This window comes from Lontra canadensis, unplaced genomic scaffold, assembly GCF_010015895.1.
Source record: "Lontra canadensis isolate GAN:19392208 unplaced genomic scaffold, GSC_riverotter_1.0 scaffold1, whole genome shotgun sequence".
Taxonomy (NCBI): Eukaryota; Metazoa; Chordata; class Mammalia; order Carnivora; family Mustelidae; genus Lontra; species Lontra canadensis.
The window spans coordinates 81,201,186-81,227,998 of record NW_022630995.1 but is presented as its reverse complement, the minus strand read 5'-3'; the positions used below and the strand labels follow the sequence as shown (position 1 = coordinate 81,227,998).

The 26,813-nt window shown below is 34.3% G+C and overlaps 1 protein-coding gene and 1 long non-coding RNA gene across 5 annotated transcripts in view; one reads left to right on the top strand and one right to left on the bottom strand.

Moving 5' to 3' along the window:
* The window catches only part of ABHD18 (abhydrolase domain containing 18), a 50,630-nt gene that overhangs the window by 1,984 nt on the left and 21,833 nt on the right, over positions 1–26,813 (top strand). For 2 of the 3 annotated variants that reach the window (XM_032857955.1, XM_032857949.1), the window contains exons 2-7: positions 8,495–8,603; positions 9,240–9,324; positions 16,033–16,133; positions 23,589–23,667; positions 23,770–23,854; positions 25,535–25,562. In XM_032857955.1, the coding sequence (XP_032713846.1) occupies positions 8,512–8,603; positions 9,240–9,324; positions 16,033–16,133; positions 23,589–23,667; positions 23,770–23,854; positions 25,535–25,562 (470 nt within the window). In that variant the 5' untranslated portion in view covers positions 8,495–8,511. Of the gene's footprint in view, positions 1–8,494; positions 8,604–9,239; positions 9,325–16,032; positions 16,134–23,588; positions 23,668–23,769; positions 23,855–24,211; positions 24,282–25,534; positions 25,563–26,813 lie in introns of those variants that run through there. The other variant, XM_032857957.1, reaches the window with a different exon arrangement.
* The window catches only part of LOC116867943, a 70,731-nt gene continuing 51,129 nt past the window's right edge, over positions 7,212–26,813 (bottom strand). For both annotated transcript variants that reach the window (XR_004382695.1, XR_004382692.1), the window contains exon 3: positions 7,212–7,331. This is a non-coding gene — a long non-coding RNA (uncharacterized LOC116867943). The remainder of the gene's footprint in view (positions 7,332–26,813) is intronic.

Genomic DNA, 26,813 nt, shown 5'->3' with positions numbered 1-26,813 from the left:
TAAGCTCTATGTATTGTACCATAGGAAAAAAAGAGAGAAAAAAACATTATTTCTTAGGAACAGTGCATCCAAACACCGTAAACGTTTAAGAAATCTTTTAAAAATCTTAATTACTTTATTTAAATCCCGTGGAAAAGAAGAGCTAAATTTGAAAAAAGATTAGACTATTTGCTGAATGATTCACATAAGGATGAGAGACAATCACCTGTTGAATTTCCTTAGATGACTGCTTAGAATAGATAGCAACCCCTCAAAATAAATGAACAAATAAACTTTATGAGGATAAAAATCCAGAAAAAAATAGGATTTTAATGTTTAAATGCTGAAGTATTAGAGTGATAGGAGATAAAAGTACTATATGGCATATAGACACTGAGTGCCACTTCAGCAATAGAGCTCATTTCTAGGAAAGACTTCATTTGTTGGCACTGTAATGGAACGTCTACTTTTGTAGAAGTACTTTGAGTTTTCCTTTAGCATTGCCTATATAAAAATGAAGATGATAATTGTATCAGTTTGGCTTGACACACATACTTAAAAAATGGGTCTGTCTCTGCAGAATTCACTGGTCAATCCAGTCAGATGTAGGAGCTTTAAGTATTTGATTGGCTGATGGTGCCTCTTTTTGATGAACTGAGTTATCTTTACTCTGAACTTAGATTATTATCTGGTCATGGTGACACTAGATAGCAGTTAGCCTTACCTAGACTTAGGTGTTTAGAACATCACAGAAAACCTAGACCTTAATATTGTTCTTGGGACTGAAGTGGGATTTAAGAAGTTCTTTGTAATCCTAAATGCCATAGCCAAACTTACAGCAGGTTATGTGTATTTTTGATTTGCTTTCTGTAAATTATTGGTCACTGGTTTACTGTCGGTAAATACGGCAAGGAATATGCTCACTCTAGATTTGGAGTGCTGATTGTTATGACCTATATTATATGGAATTAAAGTGATTTGGAAAGCTTTTCTGGTATAGGGTTGAAAATGAGAAATAACTAAACAACTTAGGCATATAATAAACATGCTACCTTATAAAATATTTGAAGAGTTCATTGTTCTTAGGTCTTTTCCTGCTTCTCTTGAACTTTTTGCTTTTGTATATTTGCCTTTGTTTACCATCTTAGAAGAATATTGGGTAGAAAAATGGGATGTCTCATGAACATTGTTCTTTGTTCTTACTGTAAAATATGAGTGTTGGAATTCTGGGGTTATTTATTTATTTATTTATTTTTAAAGATTTTTTTTTTTTTTTTTAAATATATTTGACACAGAGAGAGCACAAGCAGGGGGAGCGGCAGGCAGAGGGAGAGGGAGAAGCAGGCTTCCTACTGAGCAAGGAGCCTGATGCGGGACTTGATCCCAGGACCCTGATGTGGGGCTTGATCCCAGGACCCTGGGATCATGACCTGAGCTGAAGGCAGTGGCTTAACTGAGCCACCAAGGTGCCCCAGAATTTTGGAGTTTTTTATTGCTAATGTGGAATCTGCTATTGATGCTGTGTATGTTATAAAGGAAGACATTAACCCCCGTCCTTTCCAGCCATTATAGAGAAAATAAATAGCCCATGATGATGATATGTTATATGGCAAAGTTAGTGAGATGACACTCCCATGGTTACATTAAGTTATATTAGACTCTGCCTTGCTAGCACTCTCAGTCTCACTGTCCTCTTGGCCTTGGAGAGGTAAGCTGCTCTTTTGTGAATTTCCTAGGGAGAGAGCCATGTGGTAGGGAGCCATGTGGTAGGGAACCATGGATAGCCACTAAGAGCTGAGGTTGGCCTCTGGCTGACAAATAGCAAAATATTGAAACTCTCAGCCCTATAGCTGTGAAGAAATGAATTCTGCTAACAAACTGAATGGTCTTGTAAGCAAGTTTTTCTCCAGTCAAGCTTCCAGATGGAAACACAAACAGCCCACACCTTGATTAAAGCTAGATGAGACTCTAAAGCAGAAAACATAGGTAGGCTGGGTTCTTGGAAACTAATCCTCAAGAAAGGGGAAGTAAGAGGATGGGGGAAACCAATTAAAGATATCTGTTCTTCAAAAATTCTTCTATTTAAAGGCATTAGTGAGGTCTTCAAATATTTAAATTATGCTGTAGCATTCTTTTAAGAGACTAATACATGCTTTGAGTTCTATTCTTAGATCATTAGGATAGTGAACTGTTTCTGCTTACTGAAAAAGTTGTCAAGAGGGAAAGAACATATCAATTAACTCCTGAAGAATTTTGTAGAGAAACTATGAAATTAACTCCAGTTTCTGGGGCGCCTGGGTGGCTCAGTAGGTTAAAGCCTCTGCCTTCGGCTCAGGTCGTGATCCCAGGGTCCTGGGATTGAGCCCACATCTGGCTCTCTGCTTAGTGGGGAGCCTGTTTCCACCTCTCTCTCTGCCTGCCTCTCGGCCTACTTGTGGTCTCTGTCTGTCAAGTAGATAAATAAAAAAATCTTTAAAAAAAAAAAGAAAAATTAACTCCAGTTTCTAAATTTTTCAATTTTTTTATTGTAAAATACACTTCATATAAAATTTGTCATCTTAACGATTTTTAGATGTACAGTTCAGTGGTATTTAGTTCAGTCATACTGTTGTGCAGACATTACCACCATTCATCTATACAACTCTACATCTAGCAAAACCAAAACTTTCTACACATTAGACAATACCCATCCCGTTTTTCTGTCCCCTTAACCTCTGGTAACCACCATTCTGCTTTCTGCTTATGAATCTGGCTGCTATAGGTACCTCATAAAAGTAGAATCATACAGTATTTGTCTTTTTGTGACTAGTTTCTTTCACTTAGCATAATGTCCTCAGGGTTCTTCCACATTGTAGCGTATGTTAGAATTTCATTCCTTTTTAAGACTGAATAATCTATTGTATGTATACACCACATTTTGCTTTTCCATTCATCCATTGATGGACACGTGGGTTTTTTCTACCTTTTAGCTACCAAATTATGAATTTTAAGAAGGCAAACAAAACATAGCTAATTAAATAACTAGTGTTTGTTTTAGATAGAATACTGATTTTAGGTCTGCCTTGTGACATGTTTCTTTTAAAATCAAATATTTACATTTTACCTATACCATTTTATAGGATTGGATAATTTATAATAATGTACTGTTTTGTAGTTGTATTTTTGCATTTGTGACATTATTGTGACATTTGTGACATGTCTATGATTTATTTGATTTTCTAGCCCAAGGGTCAGCAAACTGTGGTCTGTGGGCCAACCTGCCTGCTTTTGTATGGCCCACGAACTAAGAGTAGTTTTTACAGATGAACATTAGTACTCAATTTGGTACTAACTTTGAACCCCCATTACACAAAGTTCCAAGAAAAAAATTTTACTTCTCTCATTTCTAGACCTATATTATAAAATATTGCTTATTATTATTATATTTGAATTTCCTCAGTTAAAAATTATGTGAATATTAGTTTTCTTTTTTATAATTTTTATGTACCTACATAATACCTTTGATTTTACCTCTTGCTTTGTGAGGCCTATAATATTTACTATCTAACCCTTTATAGATAAGTTTGCAGTATCTCTCCTCTATTCTATTTATAATATTGTTCTTTTGAGATACTATTTTTAAACCTGTTATAACAGACACTAAGATTTTATGTTTATGTCATTTATTTAATATTTTTCCATGCAGAATTCTATAAGGTATCATTTTGTAATTGGATATATTTAGTACAGATTATTTTTTAAAATATCTTTAGCTTTATTTCATTTTCAGATCATTATTTTCTCTAAAAAAGGTATATCATTAAAGATATCTTAGAAAAATGTTAAATCAGAAATCTGTTTTAAAGGCAGTCTTATAAAAATCCTTAGGATAATAGATTAAGGAGTGTAATCCTGAAAGTTGGTAACATGCATGGAACTTTTTCACTCTATGACTTATGATCTTGGGTTTCTGATATGGCTTAGCTTGTAAGAATTTGGAGGAATGGCATGGCATGGTGGAGAGATGCATATTCCATCACAGAGGAATAAATCTCCCCTAAGTATTTGATACACTCATTCCTGGAATGTAATTCTAATACATAAGTTGTGTGATTGAAGGAAAAAATCTAGAATAAACTCTTTCTTATGAAATAGGAATATTCATCTAAAGAAAAAGTGTAAGGAAAAAGGAATCCTATTTAGCGTAGTTCTCACAAATACTAAATAATTTGTTAGCCTTGTAACATGCTTCATAAAAATACTTAAAGGATAGAATAAAATATTAATGGAGGAAACAAAACTCTGGATGGAAAGACTAAAAAATACTAAGTGTTACTAAGTTAATATATGGATTGTACACACTACTGGTTATATTGCAAAAAGGATATTTTATAAGTTTTGATAAACATAAATGGGATGTATATGGAAAACTCATTGTAGACATTTAAACACTAAAACAACATTTATAAGAGCTGCTTGAAAGGTCTTTTAAAAATGGGGTATAGGTTTTAGAACTAGATCTAAGTTTATACAAGATTTCTAGATTTCTTTTTAAAGATTATTTATTTATTTATTTGAGAGAGAGATTGAGAGCACGAGCAGGGGTTAGGTGCAGAGGGAGAGGGAGAAGCAAACTTCCCGCTGAGCAGGGAACCCTATGTGGAGCTTCATCCCAGGACCCAGAGATCATGACCTGAGCTGAAGGCAGACACTTAACCCACTGAGCCCCCAGGCACCCTGAAGACTTCTAGATTTAAAAAATAGGAATTAGTTGGGTCGTCTGGGTGGCTCAGTCAGTTAAGCATCCCACTCTTGATTTCTGCTCAAGTCATGATCTCAGGGTCCTAGGATCAAGCCCTGCTTGGAGCTCTGCTCTCAGCAGAGAGTCTGCTTAAGATTCTCTCTCTTCCTTTCCCTTTGCCCACTGTCCTCTCCCAGGCCCCATGCTTGATTACTGAGATTACTTTCCTTAAGATTACCAAAAAAGGGGAAATTCCATAAGTTGCTGTACGGCCTCACCTTGCCCTCAAATTGTGGCCTCCTACCACCGTCTTGTGGCAGTCTTTGCTTTGCTGTCCTGCAGGCCACTTCCTTGTAGTGTATTCAGTAAACTTTTACCCCCATTATTCTGACTTGGATGAATTCTTTCAGCACCTGTGCCCCCAGCCTCCATCTGATTGGATTACTGCACATTTGGTGGCCCCCCATTTGATTGGGAGACCCACGATATGGATAATCAGTAATACTGTTGCTCTTACTTGTAGGTATGGCACTTGAATTTGCAAAGTGCTGTTCAAATGCTTCATAAATGTTAACTCATTTACTTCTCATACCAATCCTAAGGGGTAAGTACTGTTATTATCCCCATTTTACAGATGACTAACAGAAAGGATAAGTAACTTGCTCAAAGTCACATAGTAGAGGTAGCCATTATGACATATTGAACCTTAAATAGATCTCTTTCAAATTTATATACACTCAAATATAAGACAATTAGATGTAAATAATTTTTTAAAAATGGAAAATCAAAACCAAAAATCTTAAAGAACTAAACCCAAAAGGTATCATAGTAATAAATATAAATGGTCTAAGCTCATCTATTAGTAGAAAAAAATGAGACAGTACTATAAATCAGCAGGGTGCAGGACAACATTGGAAAAAGACAGATAATGAAGGTGGTCTCTTCTGTGTTTAAAAACAAACACACCAAAACTCTTAAAATATGTGTACATGTATGAATGGATAGAGGTCACAGGTATACAGCATTAAATATAGTGTTTACCTTTTAGGAGGAGAGGAAACTTAGTAGAAATAAAGAAGAGAGAATTCTCATCTTTACTCTATGTATATATTTTTGAAAGATTATGTATTTGAGAGAGTGGGAGCAGGGAGAGGGAGAGAGAGAGAATCTCAAGCCGACTTTGTGCTGAGAATGGAGCCATTTGTGGGGCTCAATCCCACAACCCCAAGATCATGACCTGAGCTGGAACCAAGAGTTGAATATTCAACAAACTGAGCCACCCAGGTGCTCCTATGCTGTATATTTTTATGTTGTTAATTACTGCCAAAAATATGTAATATAACTAGTAAGTTTTTTTAAAGTTTGTGTAGGTAACTAAACAGTGTCAATAAGATAAGATTCCAAATTAGCACTAAATGTTTCTGAAAAGTAAAATTGGAGGTAATGGAAACAAGATTATTCTTCCCTTTTTTACTATACTTACTTCCGTATTGTTTGAATTTTAACATCTTTAAATTAGCAAATAAAGAAGAGACTTACATAATCACTTCTCTTGAATATCCTCTTACATAAATTATTTGTTCCTGTGCTTTACCTACAAACTAGATAGTTCTTACAGATTTCATTGGAACATCGTCCATTAGTAGACGCGAGGAAGTATATGATTTTAATGAGATTAGCAGTTTAAAGTCTTGGCGGCATCTTATTGTTAATGGTATTGCCTTAAATGTTACCTCTTTGGTTAAGTGGGACTTTTTTTGACTGTCAGAGGAGGCTTCTGGTATTTATCACATTCTCTTGTTATATTATCATTATAGTATTGTCATCATCCATCTACTCTTTGCTTATTTTTTTTAGTAATTTGTTTTCCTCCACTAAAATATGAGATCTGTGAGATGAACAATGTGCCTTGATCATCTTTTAACATATGCCCTAAAATAATTCTTGGCATATGTAAGCATTTAATATATACCTTTTGCTTAAGTGAAAAAAAGTAATATTCTTGGGGTGCCTGGGTGGCTCAGTGGGTTAAAGCCTCTGCCTTCAGCTCGGATCATGATCCCAGGGTCCTGGGATCAAGCCCCGCATCGGGTTCTCTGCTCAGCAGGAAGCCTGCTTCCCTCTCTCTCTCTGCCTGCCTCTCTGCCTACTTGTGATCTTTGTCAAATAAATAAATAATTTTTTTTAAAAAGTAATATTCTTAAGAAGTTCAGAAACTTAAATTTGTGTTAGGCCATCCTAGAATGGTTTAGCTTTGGGGAACTAATTGATGATAATTCATTGTAGTCTAGTAATCAGAATACTAGTTTATTTATTTATGATGGTATATATAAATAGTATAAACAAAGCTGGATATACATTATGGGTTATTTTCTTTAGCATGATTATGCCAAAACCAAATTTTTATCAAGAATGGAAATTGAATAGCACATGGGAATCAGGAGAAAGAGAGTTGGGTGGTATTAAAAAATGCTAAATATTATAAATTATATTGCTTAATAAGTACCTTATCTAGTAAATGTTTGTTCTTGGTCCTGAGAGTTGTGAGAGGCAATATGAAGGATTTGGTTTTGCTGGTCCAGTCATAAAAATAAAGTGCTAGCCCATTTGGATAATGGGTTAGATTTTATACCTATATAAACAAAGAAGAACATTAAATTAAACTCATATTTTGTTACAGATCAAAGAGCAAAAGTATAAAACATAAGTAGTGGTTCCATGAAAACATTCAAAATAATAGATAAGTACTTACTAAATCTCACTGATGGAAATGCACATTTCCATTTTCCATTTTTCTAAGTAGAATAAACTCTGAAACTGAATCAGATTTTGCTCACAAGTCAAAACTACACTGTTTAAATTGAAAAGATTGAGGCAGATCTTTTAAAAATCAAAACACAAAGTTTTAGAAATATTTGGAAAAAATAGAAAAGTGATACAACATAGCATTGCTTAATTATTGCTTTTCATTCACTATAGTCTAGACAGGTAGTGTAGAATAATAGTTAGAAATTGCTGTGTGTCAGGGATTCAGTTTTAGTTCTGCCTACCAATAGCTGTGTGATCTTAGATAAATCACCTAATTTCTCTGTGGCTTAGTTTCCTCATCTTGGGGTAATAGATTCTTTTTCATAAAGTTGCTGGGAGGTTTAAACAAGAGAGAGAGAGAGAGAGTGTGTGTGTGTGTGTGTGTGTGTGTGTGTGTGTGTGTTTGTAGTTTTATAAAATGGTGCCTGGCAGATAATACAGTACTACATAGCCCTCCAATTATTATCCAGTAAATATTGAGTGTTACTGTTAGTCACTGTGCTGAGGATGGAAAGATCCTTCCCTAAAGGAATAGAGTATATCTTCTCTACTTTTATCCCAGTTCTTTTTTTCTATATCTTATATCCAAGAGAATAACTCAAGGTACATCATTTAATCTCAGTCTTTAATTTTTTCTCCAATTTTATTGATGTATGGTTAATATATGACATGTTATTAGCTTAAAGTTTACAGCATAATGATTTGATATATGTATATATTGTAAAATGATGAGCACAATAAGTTTAACACCATCACCTAACATAGTTAGAAATTTTTTCTTTTGTGATAAGTACTTTTAAGATCTATAAGATAAGTAGTTTTGGGAATGTAATGTACAGCATGGTAACTATAGTTAAAAATACATATTTGAAAGTTGCAAAGAGAGTAGATCAATCTTTATTTTTTACCTGATAAAGAGATGGTTAGAAAATTGACCTGCTGCCTAAAATAAAATATTTTAAAGTCATTTTAAATCCTGTCTTATAGATGTTTGTTTGCTACTAATGGGTGTGAGCAAATTAGATATTCTATACCGGAGACTTCTCCTCACAAAACTTTTTATCAGAGGATGGGGGAGGCCAGAAGATCTCAAAAGGTAAACTTTTTTTTCCCCGAATTTGCTTATTCTAAATTTGTTGTAGTAAACATTTCAATTTTTTTTTCAGTGATAAAATCCTTTACTATAAATATAAAGTGATTGGCAAGTTAAACATTAAAGTATATGAAACATGTCATTATTTCCTTTTGTCTTTTGTCTTTTTAATTATTTCTCTTGAGTTTTAAACCATATAATCATAAATTGACCTATTTTAAAAGCAATTTTAAAATTAAAGAGCTCTTAAATACAAACTAGATTTTTAGCTTTAATTATTTTTAAGTTGCTTAGCGTTTCCAGGGACTGAGCTTCCTCGAGTAACTGGAATCTGTAATAGCTATAAAACTGAGCTATACTGTAGTTCATGGAAATATTTAGAAAATGAATTTTCAGGATTTATGCCTTTAATTTTGAGTCTTGTATGTGTTAATTGCTTTTTGAACAATGATATATCTCACATATTTTATGAGACAAAATGTCCAGCTTGAATAAAAGCCAATAGCCTCATCTTTTTCTTTAATGATTCAAATTAAATTTGGACATAGCTTATGAATTGGACTTGCAAATTTTTCAGGATTATACACTTCCAATACAATGGGCATACTGAATTTTTCCTTTTTTTCCCCCTTATAATAGACTCTTCGAATTCAGAAAGATGATTGGAAATCGAGAAAGATGTCAGAATCTGGTTTCAAGTGATTATCCAGTACACATTGATAAGGTATTTAAATGAAAGAAATAAAGTTAACAGAAATTCTGGTTTAACATAAATGTGTCAAGAATAGGTTGGGAGTGCCTGGGTGGCTCAGTTGGCTAAGCGTCTGCCTTCTGCTCAGGGCATGATTTCAGAGTACTGGGATCAAGTCCTGCATCAAGCTCTCTGCTCAGCAGGGTGTCTGCCTCCCTCTCCCTCTGTTGCTGCCCCTCTACCCCCACCCTTGAGCCCCCACTTGTGCTCTCTGGCTCTCTCTGGCTCTCTATCAAATAAGTAAAAATCTTTAAAAAAAAAAAAAAAAGAGTAAATTAAATGTTAGACTATACTAACAGGAAACACTAAAACATAAGTGCAGTGTAGATTTTTCATTTAATATAATTAAATACTATGTATGTCCTAACAGGATGCTTGTAATTAAGAGCATATATTTAGTACTTGCCTAAATACAAGAAAATATTTAAGTCTCGATCTCTTTGAGCCTCGTTTTGTATCTTTAGGTATCTTTAGGAGGGTTAAAATAAATCATTCAACATTTTAGAAGAACTTTAAGTAATACAGGGAAGTACTCTAGTTGGAGAATTGGCACCTGAGAAATTACCAAAACAGATTCCATTTTTTAAAAAAATTTATTTATTTTGGAAAGTGAGAGTGAATGAGAGAGAGTGCAGGGGGAGGGGCACAGGGAGAGGGAGAAGTATACTCCCCAATGAGCTGGGAGCCAGATGGAGGGCTGGATCCTGGGACTCTGGGATCATGATCTGAGCTGGAGGCAGATGCTTAACTGATTATGCCACCCAGGCGCGCCCAAAAACAGCTTCTAAATAACATCAGGGAAATGTTATGGGATGTAGTTAATTGATGAGAGAATGGTAGAAAGAAAATGCTATAGCATTAGAGAAGATGAGAAAATACATTTGAAATAGTTTTGTTGTTTTTTTTTTTTTTTTAGCAACCATATGTTTTTCTGTAAAGCAGTTCTAGGTTTATATAATTGAATAATTGAGGTATTATTGGGGGGGGAATGCATTTATTTCACGTCCATCATTGCCCTTCAACCAAAGTAACTCTACTTTCATCTCTTACGTGTGTTGGATATCTTCAGGAGATTTCATTTTTCAAAGCCGTTCCACTGCTAAAAACAAAATTTTATAAACTGGAAATCCCTTGTCTATACCATATAGTTGTTCTTTTTGTAGCTTCTGGATTTAGAACACTTCTTCCTCAAATTTTGCTAAATATGTCTATTATTGCTATTTTTTTCTATAAAAGTCATAGACTTAAACAAATTAAAAGCATACCGAGGGAAAAACCAAAACTGTAACTTTCTGCCACTTTCCACCACTTAATTCCATTTCTCTCCCAAGAAATGGAATTTCTGTTTCCATTTCTCCCAAGAAATGGAGTTACTGTTAAGCTCTTGGAATGCATTCTTTTTTTTTTTTTTAAAGATTTTATTTATTTATTCGACAGAGAGAGATCACAAGTAAGCAGAGAGGTAGGCAGAGAGAGCAAGGGAAGCAGGCTGCTTACTGAGCAGAGAGCCCAATGCGGGGCTCGATCCCAGGACCCGGGACCATGACTTGAGCTGAAGGCAGAGGCTTTAACCCGCTGAGCCACCCAGGATCTCCTTGGAATGCATTCTTAAAGAGTTGCTTCCTCTCCCTCTATTCTCCCATCACCATCTCTCTTCATTTTTAAAAACAGATATAATTCACCCGCCATGGGATTCACCCTTTTAAAGTGTGTAATTCAGTGTTTTTGTTTTTTATTACTACCTTCCCAAGATATGCAATCATCACCACTATCATTACATGCTTCCAGAACATTTTTATCTACCCCAAAAGAAACCATATACCCATTAGCTGTTATTTCCCATTTCCACACAGCCTCCTACCTGCTGGCAGTCATTAATTTGCTGTCTGTATGGATTCATTGATTCTAGACATTTCATATAAATGGAATCATATAATATGAGGCCTTTTGTGTCTGGTTTATTTCACTGAGCTAATTTTCAAGTTTCATCCATATTATCTAACAATACCTCATTTTTTATTGTTTAATATTCCATTGTATAGATATATGACATTTTGTTTATCCATTTATCAGCTAATGGACATTTAGGTTTCTGCTTTTTTGACTATTATGAATAATAATGCTTTGAACATGTGTAATGTTTTTGTGGATATGTATTTTGAATTATTTAGGTATATATCTAGGACTGGAATTTCTGAGTCATATGGTAAATCTATGTTTAACTTTTTGACAAACTGAAAACTGTTTTCCAATGTGCACCATTTTACTTTTCCCACGAGCAATGCATAATGATTCCAAGTTGTCCACATTCTCACTAATATTTGTATTAAACAGCTATCCTAGTGGGTGTAAAACATATTTTATTGTGATTTTTGGTATGCCTTTCCCTTATGATTGTGATGTTGAGCATCTTTTCATGTGCTTATTAGCCATTTGCATATCTTCATTGAAGAAATATCTATGAAACCATTGCCCATTTTTTAAAAGATGTATTTATTTATTTTAGAGAGAGAAAGTGATCACAGGGCAAGGGGCAGAGAAACAGAGGGCGAGGGGGAGAGAGAGAATTTCAAGGAAACTCCTGACCAAGTGTGGAACCCAACGGGGTGCTTGATCTTGTGATCCTGAGATCATGACCTGAGCTGAATCAAGACTTGGACACTTAAGTGAATGAGCCACCCAGGTGCTCCAAATCATTGCCTCTTTTTTAACTGGGTTATTCATCTTTTTATTGTTGAGTTACAGCTTAATTTTTAAATCTATATTATGTATGGTTCTAAAATTGCCTATTTTTTTTATCAAATTGTCAGTTGTCCCAACATTATTTGTTGAATTATTACACCTTTTCACATTAATCTGTGCTACCTCCTTTATCAAATAATTTATTCTTCTAAATCATACAAAAAGAAAACTTTAAAACTATACTAGGAGGCACAAAGATGACTAAAATGTAAAAACTTCCTGGATTAGAAATTTCATGTCATACACATTGGGTCTCCTTACCATTTTCAAAAAATGCAGTGCAATCCTAATTAAAATATTCAGTTTAGAACTAAAGTCTATAAAAGGATCTTAAAATTATTTTGGGAAGAACCTTGAGAGTATGATCAGATCAGGAATATCTAAAAAAGAAGAGTGTTAAGTAAAGCCTAGTTCAGCCATTTACCAATAGGTATAAAGTTGCAGCATGATCAAAACAGCAAGATTTGGTACAGATAAAAGATAGGCTAATAAACATTATTAACAATAGCCAAATTGTGGAAAGAGCCCAAGTATTCATTGACTGATGAGTGGATAAGGAAGATGTTGGGGAGATAATACGTATACATATATGTGTATATATATTATGCAGTATTAATCATGAAAAAGAATGAAATCTTGCCATTTACAACAACATGGGTGGAGCTAGAGAGTATTATGCTAAGCAAAATAAGTCAGTGAGAAAGACAAATACCATACGATTTCACTCATGTGGAATTTAAGAAACAAAACAAATGAACAAAGGGGGAAAAAATGGCAGGAGGCAAAGAAACAGACTCTTAACTATAGAGAACAAATTGATGGTACCAAAGGGGAGGCAGATGGAGGAATGGGTGAGATAGGTAATGTGTATTAAGGAGGGCACTTACTGTGGGTGTTGTATGTTAAATGATAAATCACTAAATTCTACATCTGAAACTGGAATTGCACTGTATGTTAACTAGCTAGAATTTAAATTAAAACTTGGAAATGTAAAAAAAAAAAAAAACTAAAAAAAGTATGGGAAAAAAAAGATAGGCTAATAAGAGCCAATATAGGATTGAAAATAAGTGGCCAGAATTTAGTAAAACTTACTTCATGATAGGGGTGCGTGGGTGGCTCACTTGGTTAAGCATCTGCCTTCAGCCCAGGTCATGATCCTAGGGCCCTCACATCAGCCTCCCTGCTCAATAGAGAGCCTGCTTCTCCCTCTTCCTCTGCTACTCCACCTGCTTTTGCTCTCTCTGTCAAATACATAAATAAAATCTTTTAAAAAAAATTTATTTCATGATAAATAGCATTTTAAGTTATTTGCAAAAAAATGGATTATTTAATATAAGATATTGACACTACTGACTAAAATTTGTGTTTTAAAATGAGCTTGATAAATAAAAAAATGGGCAGAAGACGTGAGCAGACATTTCGGCAAAGAAGACATCCAAATGGCCAACAGACACATGAAAAAGTGCTCCACATCACTTGGCATCAGGGAAATACAAATCAAAACCACAGTGAGATACCACCTTACACCAGTCAGAATAGCTAAAATTAACAAGCCAGGAAATGACAGATGTTGGTGAGGATTCAGAGAAAGGGAAACCATCCTACACTGTTAGCGAGAATGCAGGCTGGTGCAGCCACTCTGGAAAACAGTATGGAGGTTGCTCAAAAAGTTGAAAATAAAGCTACCCTACGGCCCAGCAATCACACTACTGGGTATTTACCCTAAAGATACAAATGTAGGAATCCGAAGGGGCACGTGCACCTGAATGTTTATAGCAGCAGTGTCCACAATAGCCAAACTATGGAAAGAACCTAGATGTCCATCAACAGATGAATGGATAAAGAAGATGTGGTATACACACACACACACACACACACACACACACACACACACACAATGGAATACTATGCAGCAATCAAAAAACCCTGAAATCTTGACATTTGCAACGACAAGGATGGAACTAGAGGGTATTGTGCTAAGCGAAATAAGTCAGTCAGAGAAAGACGATTATCATACGATCTCTCTGATATGAGGAATTTGAGAGACAGGGCAGGGGGTCATTGTGGGTGGGGAGGAAAAAAAATGAAGCAAGATGGGATTGGAACATAGACCATAAGAGACTCTTAATCTCATGAAACAAACTGAGGGTTGCTGGTCCCTGGGAAAGGGATAGGGTGTCCACGTTATGGACATTGGGGAGGGTATGCGCAATGGTGAGTGCTGTGAAATGTGTAAGCCTGATGATTCACAGACCTGTACCCCTGGGGCAAATAATACATGTTAATTTAAAAAATGAGCTGGATATGTATATATATATAAAGTATCCACAGATATAGTTTTTTGTTTGTTTTCAATTTTAATGAAAATTTGTGGTGTTAACTGCTAATTTAATTTTGACTATTGACCTGATAAAGATTAAAATAATAATAATAATAACTTGGGGCACCTGGGTGGCTCAGTTGGGCATCTGCCTTTGGCTCAAGTCTTGATCCCAGTATCCTGGAATTGAGCCCCATGTGAGGCTCCCTACTCAGTAGGGTATCTGCTTCTCCCTCTGCCCCTTCTCCTGCTCATGCTTGTGCTCACTTTCTTTCTCTCTAAAATAAATAAAATCTTTAAAAAAACATAAAATATATAAAAAATATATTTTTTGGTGGCTCAATCGATTAAGTATCTGACTCGGTTTTGGCTTGGATCATGATCTTGTGGATGGTGGGATCAAGCCTGTGTCAGGCTCCATGTTCAGCAGGGAGTCTATTTGAGATTCTTTCCCTCTGCCCCTCCTCATGCTCATGTTATCTCTCTCAAAAACTAAGTAAGTCTTAAAAAAAATAACTATTTGCGGAGGGGAAAGTTTAGGTGTTAAATATTAAATGCCTTTGCTGTATATGTAATTATATATTTTTCCCTATTTAATGTGTTTACATGACTCATTGCATCAGTGGATTTCTTTTTTTTTTTTTTTTAAGATTTTATTTATTTATTTGACATAGAGACACAGCGAGAGAGGGAACACAAGCAGGGGAGTGGGAGAGGGAGAAGCAAGCTTCCCGCCGAGCAGGGATCCTTATGCAGGGCTTGATTCCAGCACCCTGGGATCATGACCTGAGCCGAAGGCAGAGGCTTAATGGCTGAGCCACCCAGGGGCCTTGCATCAGTGGATTTCTTAAAATGAGCCATTCTAACATATTTAGCATTAAGTCAACCCTTATTTGATATTGATAAATTATTTTACAGTTTCTTTGTAAATTGTTCTTATGGTTATTTTTATATTTTTAAATTCTTACAGCTAGTATTTTATTTTGTCTTCATGCTGTTGTACAAGTGAGTTTTATTTATAGTTTACTTCTCCTTTTTAAAAAATTTCATTTATGTATTTATTTGAGAGAGAAAATAAATGAGGTGGAGTGGGGGCAGAGGGAGAAACAGGACTCCATCCCAGGCCCCTGATATCATGACCTGATCTAAAGGCAGACACTGAACCGACTGAACCACTCAAACACCTTTTAGTGTACTTTTCCAATTAGCCTGTAGTAAAGGATATGAAAGGAAAAGAAATGTGTATAAGAGCCATGTCTTTAGGAAGCTGACTTGGGGGAGGAGAACCTGGGTGGCACAGCCAGGTAAGAGTCAGACTCTTGTTTTGGGCTCAGGTTATGATCCCAGAGACGTGAGATCAAGTCCCACGTCAGACTCTGCACTCAACATGAAGTCTGCTTGAGACTCTCTCCCTCTGCCCCTACCTGCTGAGCTTGCTGACTGTCTGTCTCTAAAATAAATCTAAAGCAAGCAAGCAGGCTGACTGAGGCAAAAGAATATGTAGTCATTAGTGATAAAAAGTTTTTAATTGAATAGAACTTTTTTAATAGGAAAACATGTATGATAGACCAAGATATCGTAGTCTACATGTACGCATTTTGGTTTTGCTTTTCTCTTAGATTGAAGAGCAATCAGACTGTAAGATCCTAGATGGACACTTTGTTTCCCCCATGGCCCACTATGTGCCTGATATAATGCCAATTGAATCTGTTATTGCAAGGTAAGAAATTTTATTCAGAAAGTTAAAGTAGTAAGTTATTTTTTTATAGTAAGGTATTTTTATATTTATAATTACAATAAAATCAATGCCATGTTATTTTTAATTGCTAGTATTAATTACAATCATTATTTGGCATTGCTCCCATTAAACGTGGGTTGGGACAGAATAAAAATATGGAGCTTTATAGTATGTATTCAAATTTAAGTCATTATCATCTTAAAATAGACTGTTATCATATGGTTTCACTTATCTGTGGAGCATAACAAATAGCATGGAGGACAAGGGGAGTTAGAGAGGAGAAGGGAGTTGAGGGAAATTGGAAGGGGAGGTGAACCATGAGAGACTATGGACTCTGAAAAACAATCTGAGGGTTTTGAAGGGGTGAGGGGGTGGGAGGTTGGGGGAACCAGGTGGTAGGCATTGGAGAGGTCACGGATTACATAGAGCACTGGGTGTGGTGCAAAAACAATGAATACTGTTATGCTGAAAATAAATTTAAAAAATTTAAAAAAATAGACTGTTATAAGTATAAAATGATTTGTATAAGCCTGATAGAACACAAAGCTAAAACCTACTGGATAAATAAAAGGTAAGAAGAAATAAATGTAAGCATACCTTTAGAGAAAATCTGCCAATCACAAAGGAAGAGACAAAAAGAAGAAAGGTACAAAAAAATAATAAAACTGTCAGAAAACAATAAACAAATTGGCAATAGTAAATTCATATCTATCAATAATCACCTCAAATGTAAATCAACTAAACTCTCTAATCAAAAGACTTAGAGTGGCTGAATGGATTAAAAAGTAGGACCTAACTGTATGCTGTCTATAAGAGACTGACTTCAGGAGCACCTGGCTGGCTCAGTTGGAAGAGCGTGTGACGCTTTGATCACAGGGTTGTGAGTTTGAGCCCCACATGGGGAGTAGAGATTACTTACATAAGTATAACCCACTGAGCTGGCTTACTCACTCTCTCTCTGTTAAAGAGAGACTCACTTCAAATGTAAGGACATACACAGACAAAGTGAAGAGATGAGAAAGATATCCCAAACAAATGAAAATCAAAAGAAAGTAGAGGTAGCTATATTATACCATACAAAATGGACTTTAAGACAAAGATTGGATAAGGGACAAGGAGGGTCATTATATAATGATAAAGGGATCAATCTTATGAGAGGTTGTAACATTTATAAATATTTATGCACCCAACATAGGAACTAAATATATAAAAGAAATTAACAGACTTGAAGGCAGCAGTACAATAATAATAGGGAGCTTTGATACTTGACTTGCAACAATGGATAGATAATCCAGAGAAAATCAGTAAGAAAACATTGAATTCAAACTATCCATTAGACCAGATGGACTTAACTGACATTCACAAAACATTGTTTCCAACAGCATCAGAATACACATTCTTTTAAAATGCACAGGGAGCATTCACCAGAATAGATCATATATTATTTACAAAACAAATCTTAATAAATTTAGAAATTGAAATCATATCTAGCATCTTTTCCAACCATATTGGTATGAAACTAGAAATAAGAAGAAAACTGGAAAACTCACAATATTTGTAGGTTAAACAGCATGCTATCAAAACACCAGAGGATCAAAGAAGAAATCAAAAGAGAAATCAAAAAGCACCTTGGGACAAATGATAATGGAAATAACAACATACCCAAATTTATGGATTACAGCAAAAGCAGTTCTAAGATGGAAGTTCATAGTGATAAACATCTACATTAAGAAAAAAGAAATATATTTTTTAAAGATTTTATTTATTTATTTGACAGACAGAGATCACAAGTAGGCAGAGAGGCAGGCTCCCTGCTGAGCAGAGAGCCCGATGCAGGGCTCGATCCCAGGACCCTGGGATCATGACTTGAGCCGAAGGCAGAGGCTTTAACCCACTGAGCCACCCAGGTGCCTCAAAAGACAGATCTTTTATAAAAATAAAGAACCTGGGTGCCTGGGTGGCTCAGTGGGTTAAGCCGCTGCCTTCGGCTCAGGTCATGATCTCAGGGTCCTGGGATCGAGTCCCGCATCGGGCTCTCTGCTCAGCAGGGAGCCTGCTTCCCTCTCTCTCTCTCTGCCTGCCTCTCTGTCTACTTGTGATCTCTGTCTGTCAAATCAATAAATAAAATCTTTAAAAAAAAAAAATAAAAAAATAAAGAACCTAAGTATACACCAGAAACAAAAAAAAAAAAAAAAAAGAACAAAATCTAAGCCCAAAGTTCATAGAAGGAAGATATTAGTATAAATCAGAGACAATAAATTAGTGACTATAACGATAATAGAAAAGATCAATGAAACTAAGAGCTGTGTTTTTGAAAAGATAAACAAAACAGACAAGCTTTTAGCTAGACTACTAAGAAATAAAGAGAGAGGTCTCAAGTAAAATTAGAAATGAAAGAGGAACCATTATAGTTCATAATGCATAAATACAAAGAATCATAAGAGACTACTGTGAATAATTATACGCCAACCAGTTGGACAACCTAGAAGAAATGGATGAATTCCTAGAAATGTACAACCTAACAAGACTTAATCATGAAGAAATACAAAATCTGAAAAGATACCCATGAGGAGATTTAATCAGTAATCAAAAATTTCCCGATAAGACAAGTTGAGGACCGACCAGATGGCTACATTGGTGAATTCTGCCGAACATTTAAAGAAGAATTAATAATAATCCTTATCAAACTCTGAAAAAATTGAAGAGGAGGGAACCTTCTAAATTCATTTTACAAGGCCAACATTACCTTGATACCAAAACCAGACAAGCCATAAGAAAAGAAAATTATAAGCCAGTATTCCTACTGAACATAGATGTAAAAATCTCCCCCCAAATACTAGCAATCCAAATTCAACAATACACAAAAAGGATCATATACCATGATTAAGTGGAATTTATCCCAGGGATACAAAGATGGTTCAGCATCTGCAAATCAATCACTATGTTTATGTGGTAGACAATTCATATTGTGTGCCACATAGACAAAATGAAGGATAAAAATCATTTGTTGATCTCAGTAGAAATAGGAAAACCATTTGACAGAATTCAACATCCATTTAGGATAAAAACTCTCAACAAACTTATGGAAGGAACATATGTCAATATAATAAAGGCTATATATAACAAGCTCATGGCTAGCATCATACTAAATGGTGACAAACTAAAATCTTTTCCTCTAATACCAGGAACAAGGCAAGTATGCACACTGTTACCACTTTTATTGAACAGAATATTGGAAGTCCTAGACAGAGCAATTAGGCAAGAAAAAGAAAGGAATCCAAATCAGAAAGGAAGAAGTAAAACTGTTTATAGATGACATGATATTATGTATAGAAAAGCCTGAAGGCTCTACCAAAAAACTGCTAGACTTTTAAACAAGTTCAGTAAAGTTGTAGGATACAAGTTCAGGATGCAAAAATCAGCTGCATTTCTGTACATTAATCACAAGCCATCAGAAAAATTAAGATGACTGTCCTATTTACAGTTGCATCAAGAAGAATAAAATACCTATGAATAAATTTAACCAAGGAGGTGAAAGACCTGTATGCTGCAAACTATGAGACATTGATGAAAGAAACTGAAGATGACACAAATAGATGGGAAGATATTCCATGCTTATGGATTAGAAGAATTAATATTGTTAAAATATCTATACCTTTGCAATCTACAGATGCAATGGAATTTTCCCAAGAAGTAGAACAAATAATCTTAAATTTTTTATGGAATCACAAGAAAACCTGACTAGCGAAAGCAATCTTGAGTGAAGAAGAAGAAGAAGAATCTGGAGGCATCACACTCCCTGATTTCAAACTATTATACTATAAATCTGTAGTAGTCTAAAGAGTATGATACTGGCATAAAAACGGACACATTGGTCAATGAAACAGAATAGAGAGCCCAGAAATAAACCCACCATATATGGTCAATTAATTTATGACAAAAAAACCAAGAATATACAATGGGGAGAATCTTTTCAGTAAATGGTGTTAGAGAGACTGGACAGCCACATGCAAAAGAATAAAACTGGACCAATTATCTTGTACCAAATAAAAATTAACTCAAAATGGAGTAAAGACTTGAACATAATGCTGAAACTAAAACTCCTAGAAGAAAACATGGGTGGTCACCTCCTTCACATCAGTCTTGGAGTTGATTTTTTGGATCTGACAGCAAAGCAAAGGCAATGAAAGCAAAAATAAACAACTGACACTATGTCAAACTAAAAAGCTTTTGCACAGCAAAGTTGATTGTCCATCAACAAAATGGAAAGGCAACCTGTGAAATGGGAGAAAATATTTACAAATCCTCTAATAAGAGGTTAATATTAAAATATATTTAAAAACTCATACAATTTAATAGCAAAAAAACAAGTGATTAAAAAATGGGCAGAGGAATTGAATAGACTTTTTTTTTCCAAAGAAGACATACATATGGTCAGCAGGTACCTGAAAATGTGCTCAACATCACTAATCATCAAGAAAATGGTGTGTTATAAAAACAGACCCCAGAATACCAATACCAAAAGAGAAACAACAATGAGATATTATCTCACACCTGTTAGAATGGCTGTTATGAAAAAGACAAGAGATAACAAGTGTTGGTGAAGATTTGGAAAAAAGGGAGCCCTTGGGTACTGTTGGTGGGAATGTAAATTACTGTAGCCACTATGAGAAACATGGAAGTTCCTTAAAAAGTTTAAAATAGAACTAACATATGATCCAGCTGTTCCACTTCTAGATATTTATTTGAGAGAAACAAGAACGTTAACTTGGGAAGAGACCTGTACCCCTATGTTCATTGCAGCATTATTTACAATAGCTAAATCATGGAAACAACCTAAGTGTCCATCAGTGGATAAAAGTATAAAGAATTGGTAAGTATAGAGAGTGCAATATCATTCAGACCAAAAAAAAAAAAAAAAAGCAAGAAATAATTCTTGCATTTGCAATGACATGAATGGACCTTGAGAACATCATGCTAAGTGAAATAAGTCAGATAGAGAAAGACAATACCATATGATCTCACTTTATATGTAGAATCTAAAACAACCACCACCACCTTGAGCTCATAGATACAGGGAACAGACTGATAGTTGCCAGAGTTGGAGATAGGGGTGGGTGAAATGGGTGAAAGTGGTCAAAGGTACAAACTTCCAGTTATAAAACAGGTAAATCTTGAGGATGTAATATACAGCATGGTGACTATAGTTAATCCAAATATTGCATGTTTGAAAATTGTTGAGAGTAGGTTTTTAAAAAATTTTGATTATATATATGTATATATATGTGTGTGTGTGTGTGTGTATATATATATATACACATATACGTATATGTATATGTATACTATATATAGTCTTTTTAAAAATTTAAATTCAATTAATTAATATATAATTTATTACTTGTTTCAGGGGTACAGGTCTGTGATTCATCAGTCTTATATAATACCCAGTGCTCATTACAACACATACGATCCCCAATGTCCATCACCACATTACCCCATCCCCCCGCCCCCTCCTCTCCAGCAGCCTTCAGTTTGTTTCCTAGGATTAAGAGTCTCTTATGGTTTGTCTCCCTCTCTGGTTTCGTGTTGTTTCATTTTTCCCTCTCTTCCCCTATGATCCTCTGCCTTGTTTCTTAAATTCCACATATCAGTAAGATCATGTGAGAGTAGATCTTAAAAAAGTTATCATCACAAGAAAAAAGAATTTTGTAGCTATGTGTTAACTTACTGTGATGATCATTTTACAATATATACATATATCAAGTCATTATGTTATATACCTGAAACTAATAATATATGTTTGTTGTTTTTTTTTAAGAGAGTAAAATTTTAGAAGGAAAATAGAAAGCCATTAAGATCTATATAGATACTTCCCCTACCTCCCTTTCCTGTATGCTTTATGGTTTCTTATTTCTCTTTATGACCCATGTCATTTCTTTGTGGGTAGGTCGACTTTCTCTGTTTCTCATGCAGCTGACAAAAAATAGCTACCACACCTCCACAGAGCTTTCATGTCCAAAAGCTCAACAGAAACTAGAGTCTATCCTACTTCCAGATTACCAAAAGAACAAATCTTAGTGCCCTAATTTGGCCTACTCCAGGCCCAATCAACTAATCAACTATAGCAGAGAAGCTCACATGAACTATACCCATTTATCATGGGCATTGGAAAATACTCTGTGAGAAGATACTATAATAAGAGCAGACGGACTTATTAATGAACCTCTGCTAAACAAGTGGTTGTTATTACTGTAATAAAATATTCCTTTTAATTTAAAGCTATTCTCCGTAATGAAACCTTTATATGCACTGCTATGGGACAGAAGGGGAAAAAAATAGCAGCAACATCCCGCTTTCTATGGGAAACATTTTTAAATGTTTTCATTTCCCACAAATCATGAAAATATAAAGAAGCAGTACAGTTCTGAGAATGTAAAACGAAGCAGAGTTGTAACATTGCTAGTTTTATGAGATTAAAAATTGAGAATTAGTTCCCATGAGCACAAAACAGAAAAAACCATTGAACTCTTCTGAATGTACTTGTCTGTGTTCTGTATTGCATAATTTACTAATAACATAACTAGTGATATTGTCCCCTGTCCAAGCAAAATAAGCTCAAAATTGAGGTTTATGTTGACCGAGAATGCAGCTATCTAAGGTCAAACCTTGAGTTGACCAAGTGCAGTATTATACTACGATAATAATTCTAAAATATCTACTGCTAAAGAAATTAAAAAGACAAGTAAATCAGTTTGGGAAAATAAAGATCTGAAGATGAATGGTGGTGACTGTTGCACAGCAATGTAAATGTACTTAATGTCAGTGAACTGTACAACTTAAAAATGATTAAAATGGAAAAAATATATGTTACATGTATTTTACCACAACTAAAAAATAAGTTCTATAGGAAGAAAACATTAAATGAAAGGCAAAATACTACAATCAGAAGATAACAAATAGGGAAAACTTTTTTTTTCTGCCGTGAGTTGCTTTTACACTCTCCAAATTGAAAAACAAAATTGATAACAGACTATTCTATTTATATATCAATAGCTTATACAACTAAGCATTGTTCCTACAAGGAGAAAAAGCAGAGCTATCTAAAGTGTTATTTTTTTCTAAGACTTACTCAAATGTATTGATTTCACTGCAAAATAAGAATATTTCATTATGCATTTATAAAGTTGTGGTATTGAACAAGGTAAAAATGACTACAATAAATTCTGTGTTCATATTGTACTGAATGTTTTAAAACGCTAACACAAACCAAATTTGTAATATCTTAGTTGCCTTTTGCAGACAGTAATCATAATATGAATGTTAAAATTCTGAATGATCTTCTCTCTCAAATAATTTAATTATGTAACTTTTACAAATTGAAAGTTTGTATTAAAAACCTTTTAAAATAATTTCACAGATCTGTTTTATTTTAAATAGGTTCCAATTTATTGTTCCTAAAGAATGGAACAGCAAATATAAACCTGTATGCATTCATCTTGCTGGAACAGGAGATCATGTAAGACTCTATTATAATGACTTAATCCCTATTTGTTAACATACTGTATAACACAGATGTGATTATTATATTCTTTAAATATGTCATCTTTTCTTTCCATAGCATTACTGGAGACGACGAACACTAATGGCTCGTCCTATGATTAAAGAAGCCCGAATGGCTTCTTTGTTGTTAGAAAACCCTTATTATATCCTTTTGTGATACCTAGAAATCTTTTATTTATTGATAGATTTAGTCATCAAAAGAATGATACATAGTAACCAGCTTTTCTAAACCAGTTAAATTTAGTTGTCAGTTCAAAAAATATTTAAGCAAGAATGAAAAGAAGTGAAAATTTGTTTTATGCCTTTAAAAAAACCAATGTAGAGATTATGCTTCTACTGTATAATAAAGATAAACTGTACTTCTTTTTCTTATAAAACTTATGCTGGATTTTAACATTAAGTCAAATGTTTACTCTTAATGAAACACTCTTGTTTTAAATGTATTTACATGTAAGTCATCAGTTGAGGTTTAGAACAGTACTTAACTTAACTTTCAAGATGACGTCAGACTATTCCCAGAAGAAGAAACGAAAGTGATGCACAGATATAAAGAAATGTTCACCATTGCTGGTAATAAGAGAAATGTAAAGTTAAAGCAACATTACCAAAGATTTAAAAAATAAAATGCAATAGTTGTGAGGCTATTGTAAAAAAATAAAATAGGCACTCTTACTACTAATGGCTGTGAAAACCAGTTTAATTCTTTGGGAAAGCATTTTACCATATGTATCAGGAACCTTAAAACATTTTATGTCCCTTGACAGAGTAATCTTGATTCTTGGAAATTTATTCTGAGGATAAAATACTAAGAAAAGAGCAGTGCCTGGGTGGCTCAGTCAGTTAACTGGATGACTGGATTTCAGCTCAGGTCATGATCTCAAGGTTGTGAGATGTTGGGCATGGAGCTTGCTTAAGATTCTCTCCCTCTGTCTTGCCCCCATCTCTTAAAAAAAAAAAAAAACTAAGAGAAGAGAAAGTGATAGAAAAGAGATATTTATATAGTTTTATTTAGAATAGTAAGACATTAGGAATGGCTTAAATGTCTAATAATAGAAAAAGAGTTGAGTAAATTATGGCTCACAATATTAGAATATTATGCAGTTGGTTATGTTTTTTGCTTTACCACTTAGTTATCTGTAATGACTTCAGATGTGTTACTTAACCTTTTAACCTCTTCATTGGTAAATGGGAATAATCTCTGAAATTATTCCTAGTGTTAAGTACTTAATGCTATCTAGAATGGTGCCTGGTAAATAACAAACATTCAGTAAATTTAGTGGTTAGTTATTATTAAAAAGTTTACAGTAATTTATGAAAAGTATAATGCAAAAATAGGAAACAGAACTGTGGTATGACATAGATAGGCAAAAAACCTAAAAACAGAGTCCATAAAAGAAAAACCTGTGCATAAGGAAAAAATACTAGAAATACACCAAAATATTAATATGGTTGTCTGCAGATGAAGTAGTTTTTCTTCTAATATGCTTTTCTATATTTTTTGGATTTTCTATAATCAACATTAAAAATGAAAAAAAAAACCTTCATTTTAAAAATTAAGCTGGAGATTGCACACCCCTGTGAATATACTAAACATATTAAACTGTACCCTTAAAATGGGTATAAAGCTGTTTTAAAAAAAGAAAAAAAAATAATCAAGTTGAAAAACCTGAGAACTCCTCAACAGCCTATTTAAGATAATTAAAAAATAGTTATTTCAGTATCAGATTGTGTTCAGATGTAGCTATGTTGCTTAAGTTAATGTGTTTTGAGACACAGACTATATTTAATTATTTTAAAACTTTCTCTTTGACCCACATTCTTAAATGGCTGCAGGAAACCCAAGGATCAAATGTAAGTATATTTCATCTTCACTTTGGTAGTCTTTATACCAAATTAAAGTTTTTGTTAGTCTTCAGTTAATCATTTCTAAGTTTTACTTGCAAATATTATATGGGGGAAAAATTCTGTTATAAAACTGTGGTAGGAATGTTGACCTAAATTTCTATTTTAAGCTTTTTCACTTAAAATGTTTGATAAAGAGATAAGAAATTTTTAATAGATGGAAGATGTATTTTATTTGTAAGTGGTAACTGAAGAAGTATTAAAACATTTTCTTTCTTAAAATACATTTACTTTGTAAAATTAAACACCACTCTATATTCTTACAATTTGTGGTGTAGGTAATCTAATCTCTTTTTGGTCTTTAAAATGATGAACTTTGAAGGCAATTTTTTTGCATTTCCATAATCTGTGTATTGTGTTTGGTTTTGATTAATTGAATAAATGTTTGATCTGAGACACTGGGAAGTTAGCAACAAAAAGACAAGGTCCTTACTGTCATAGAGCTTATATTCTAGAATGGGAGATAGATAAAAATAAATAAGATGATTTTTAATATTTATTAATGCCGTGAAGAAAATAAAGCCAGACAATCAAGTAAAGAATAATAGAGGGTAAGTATAGAGTTGGAGAAGTATTAGATGTAAGGACATGGGAAGGAGCCACCATGGTGAAGACCTGGAAGAAACCTCAGAGAAGGACAAATAAATGAAAAGTCTGATATAAGCCTGAGGTGAGAGAGTAGTATAAGATGAAGTCAGAAATGTAGGCAAGGACCAGATTTATGAAGAGCCATTTGTGTTGAATTTTGCTATAAGTGCAGCTGGAAAACTTTGGAGGACTTTAAGCACAGAAATAATCTGATTTGTGCTTTTAAAGGCTCCTTTTGGTTTACTGAGACAAGAGTAGCAGCAGAAAAATGAAATAGGAAGCTACTGAAATAATGCAGGGGGGGAAAAGCAGCTTTAAGGAATGGCAATGGAGATGGAAAGAAGTTCCATGTATATATATATATACATATATATATATATATATATATTCCATATGTATAGATATATAAAAGAATATAAAGAATATAAAGAGAGAGCACAAGCAGGGAAGCTGGAGAGGGAAAAGTAGGCTTCCCCATTGAGCAGGGAGCCCAATGTGGGGGTTGATCGCAGGACCCTGGGATCATGACCTGAGCCCAAGGCAGACGCTCAGCTGACTGAGCTACCCAGGCACCCCTCAGTTTGCTCTTTTATATAACAGTTACTGATGTGG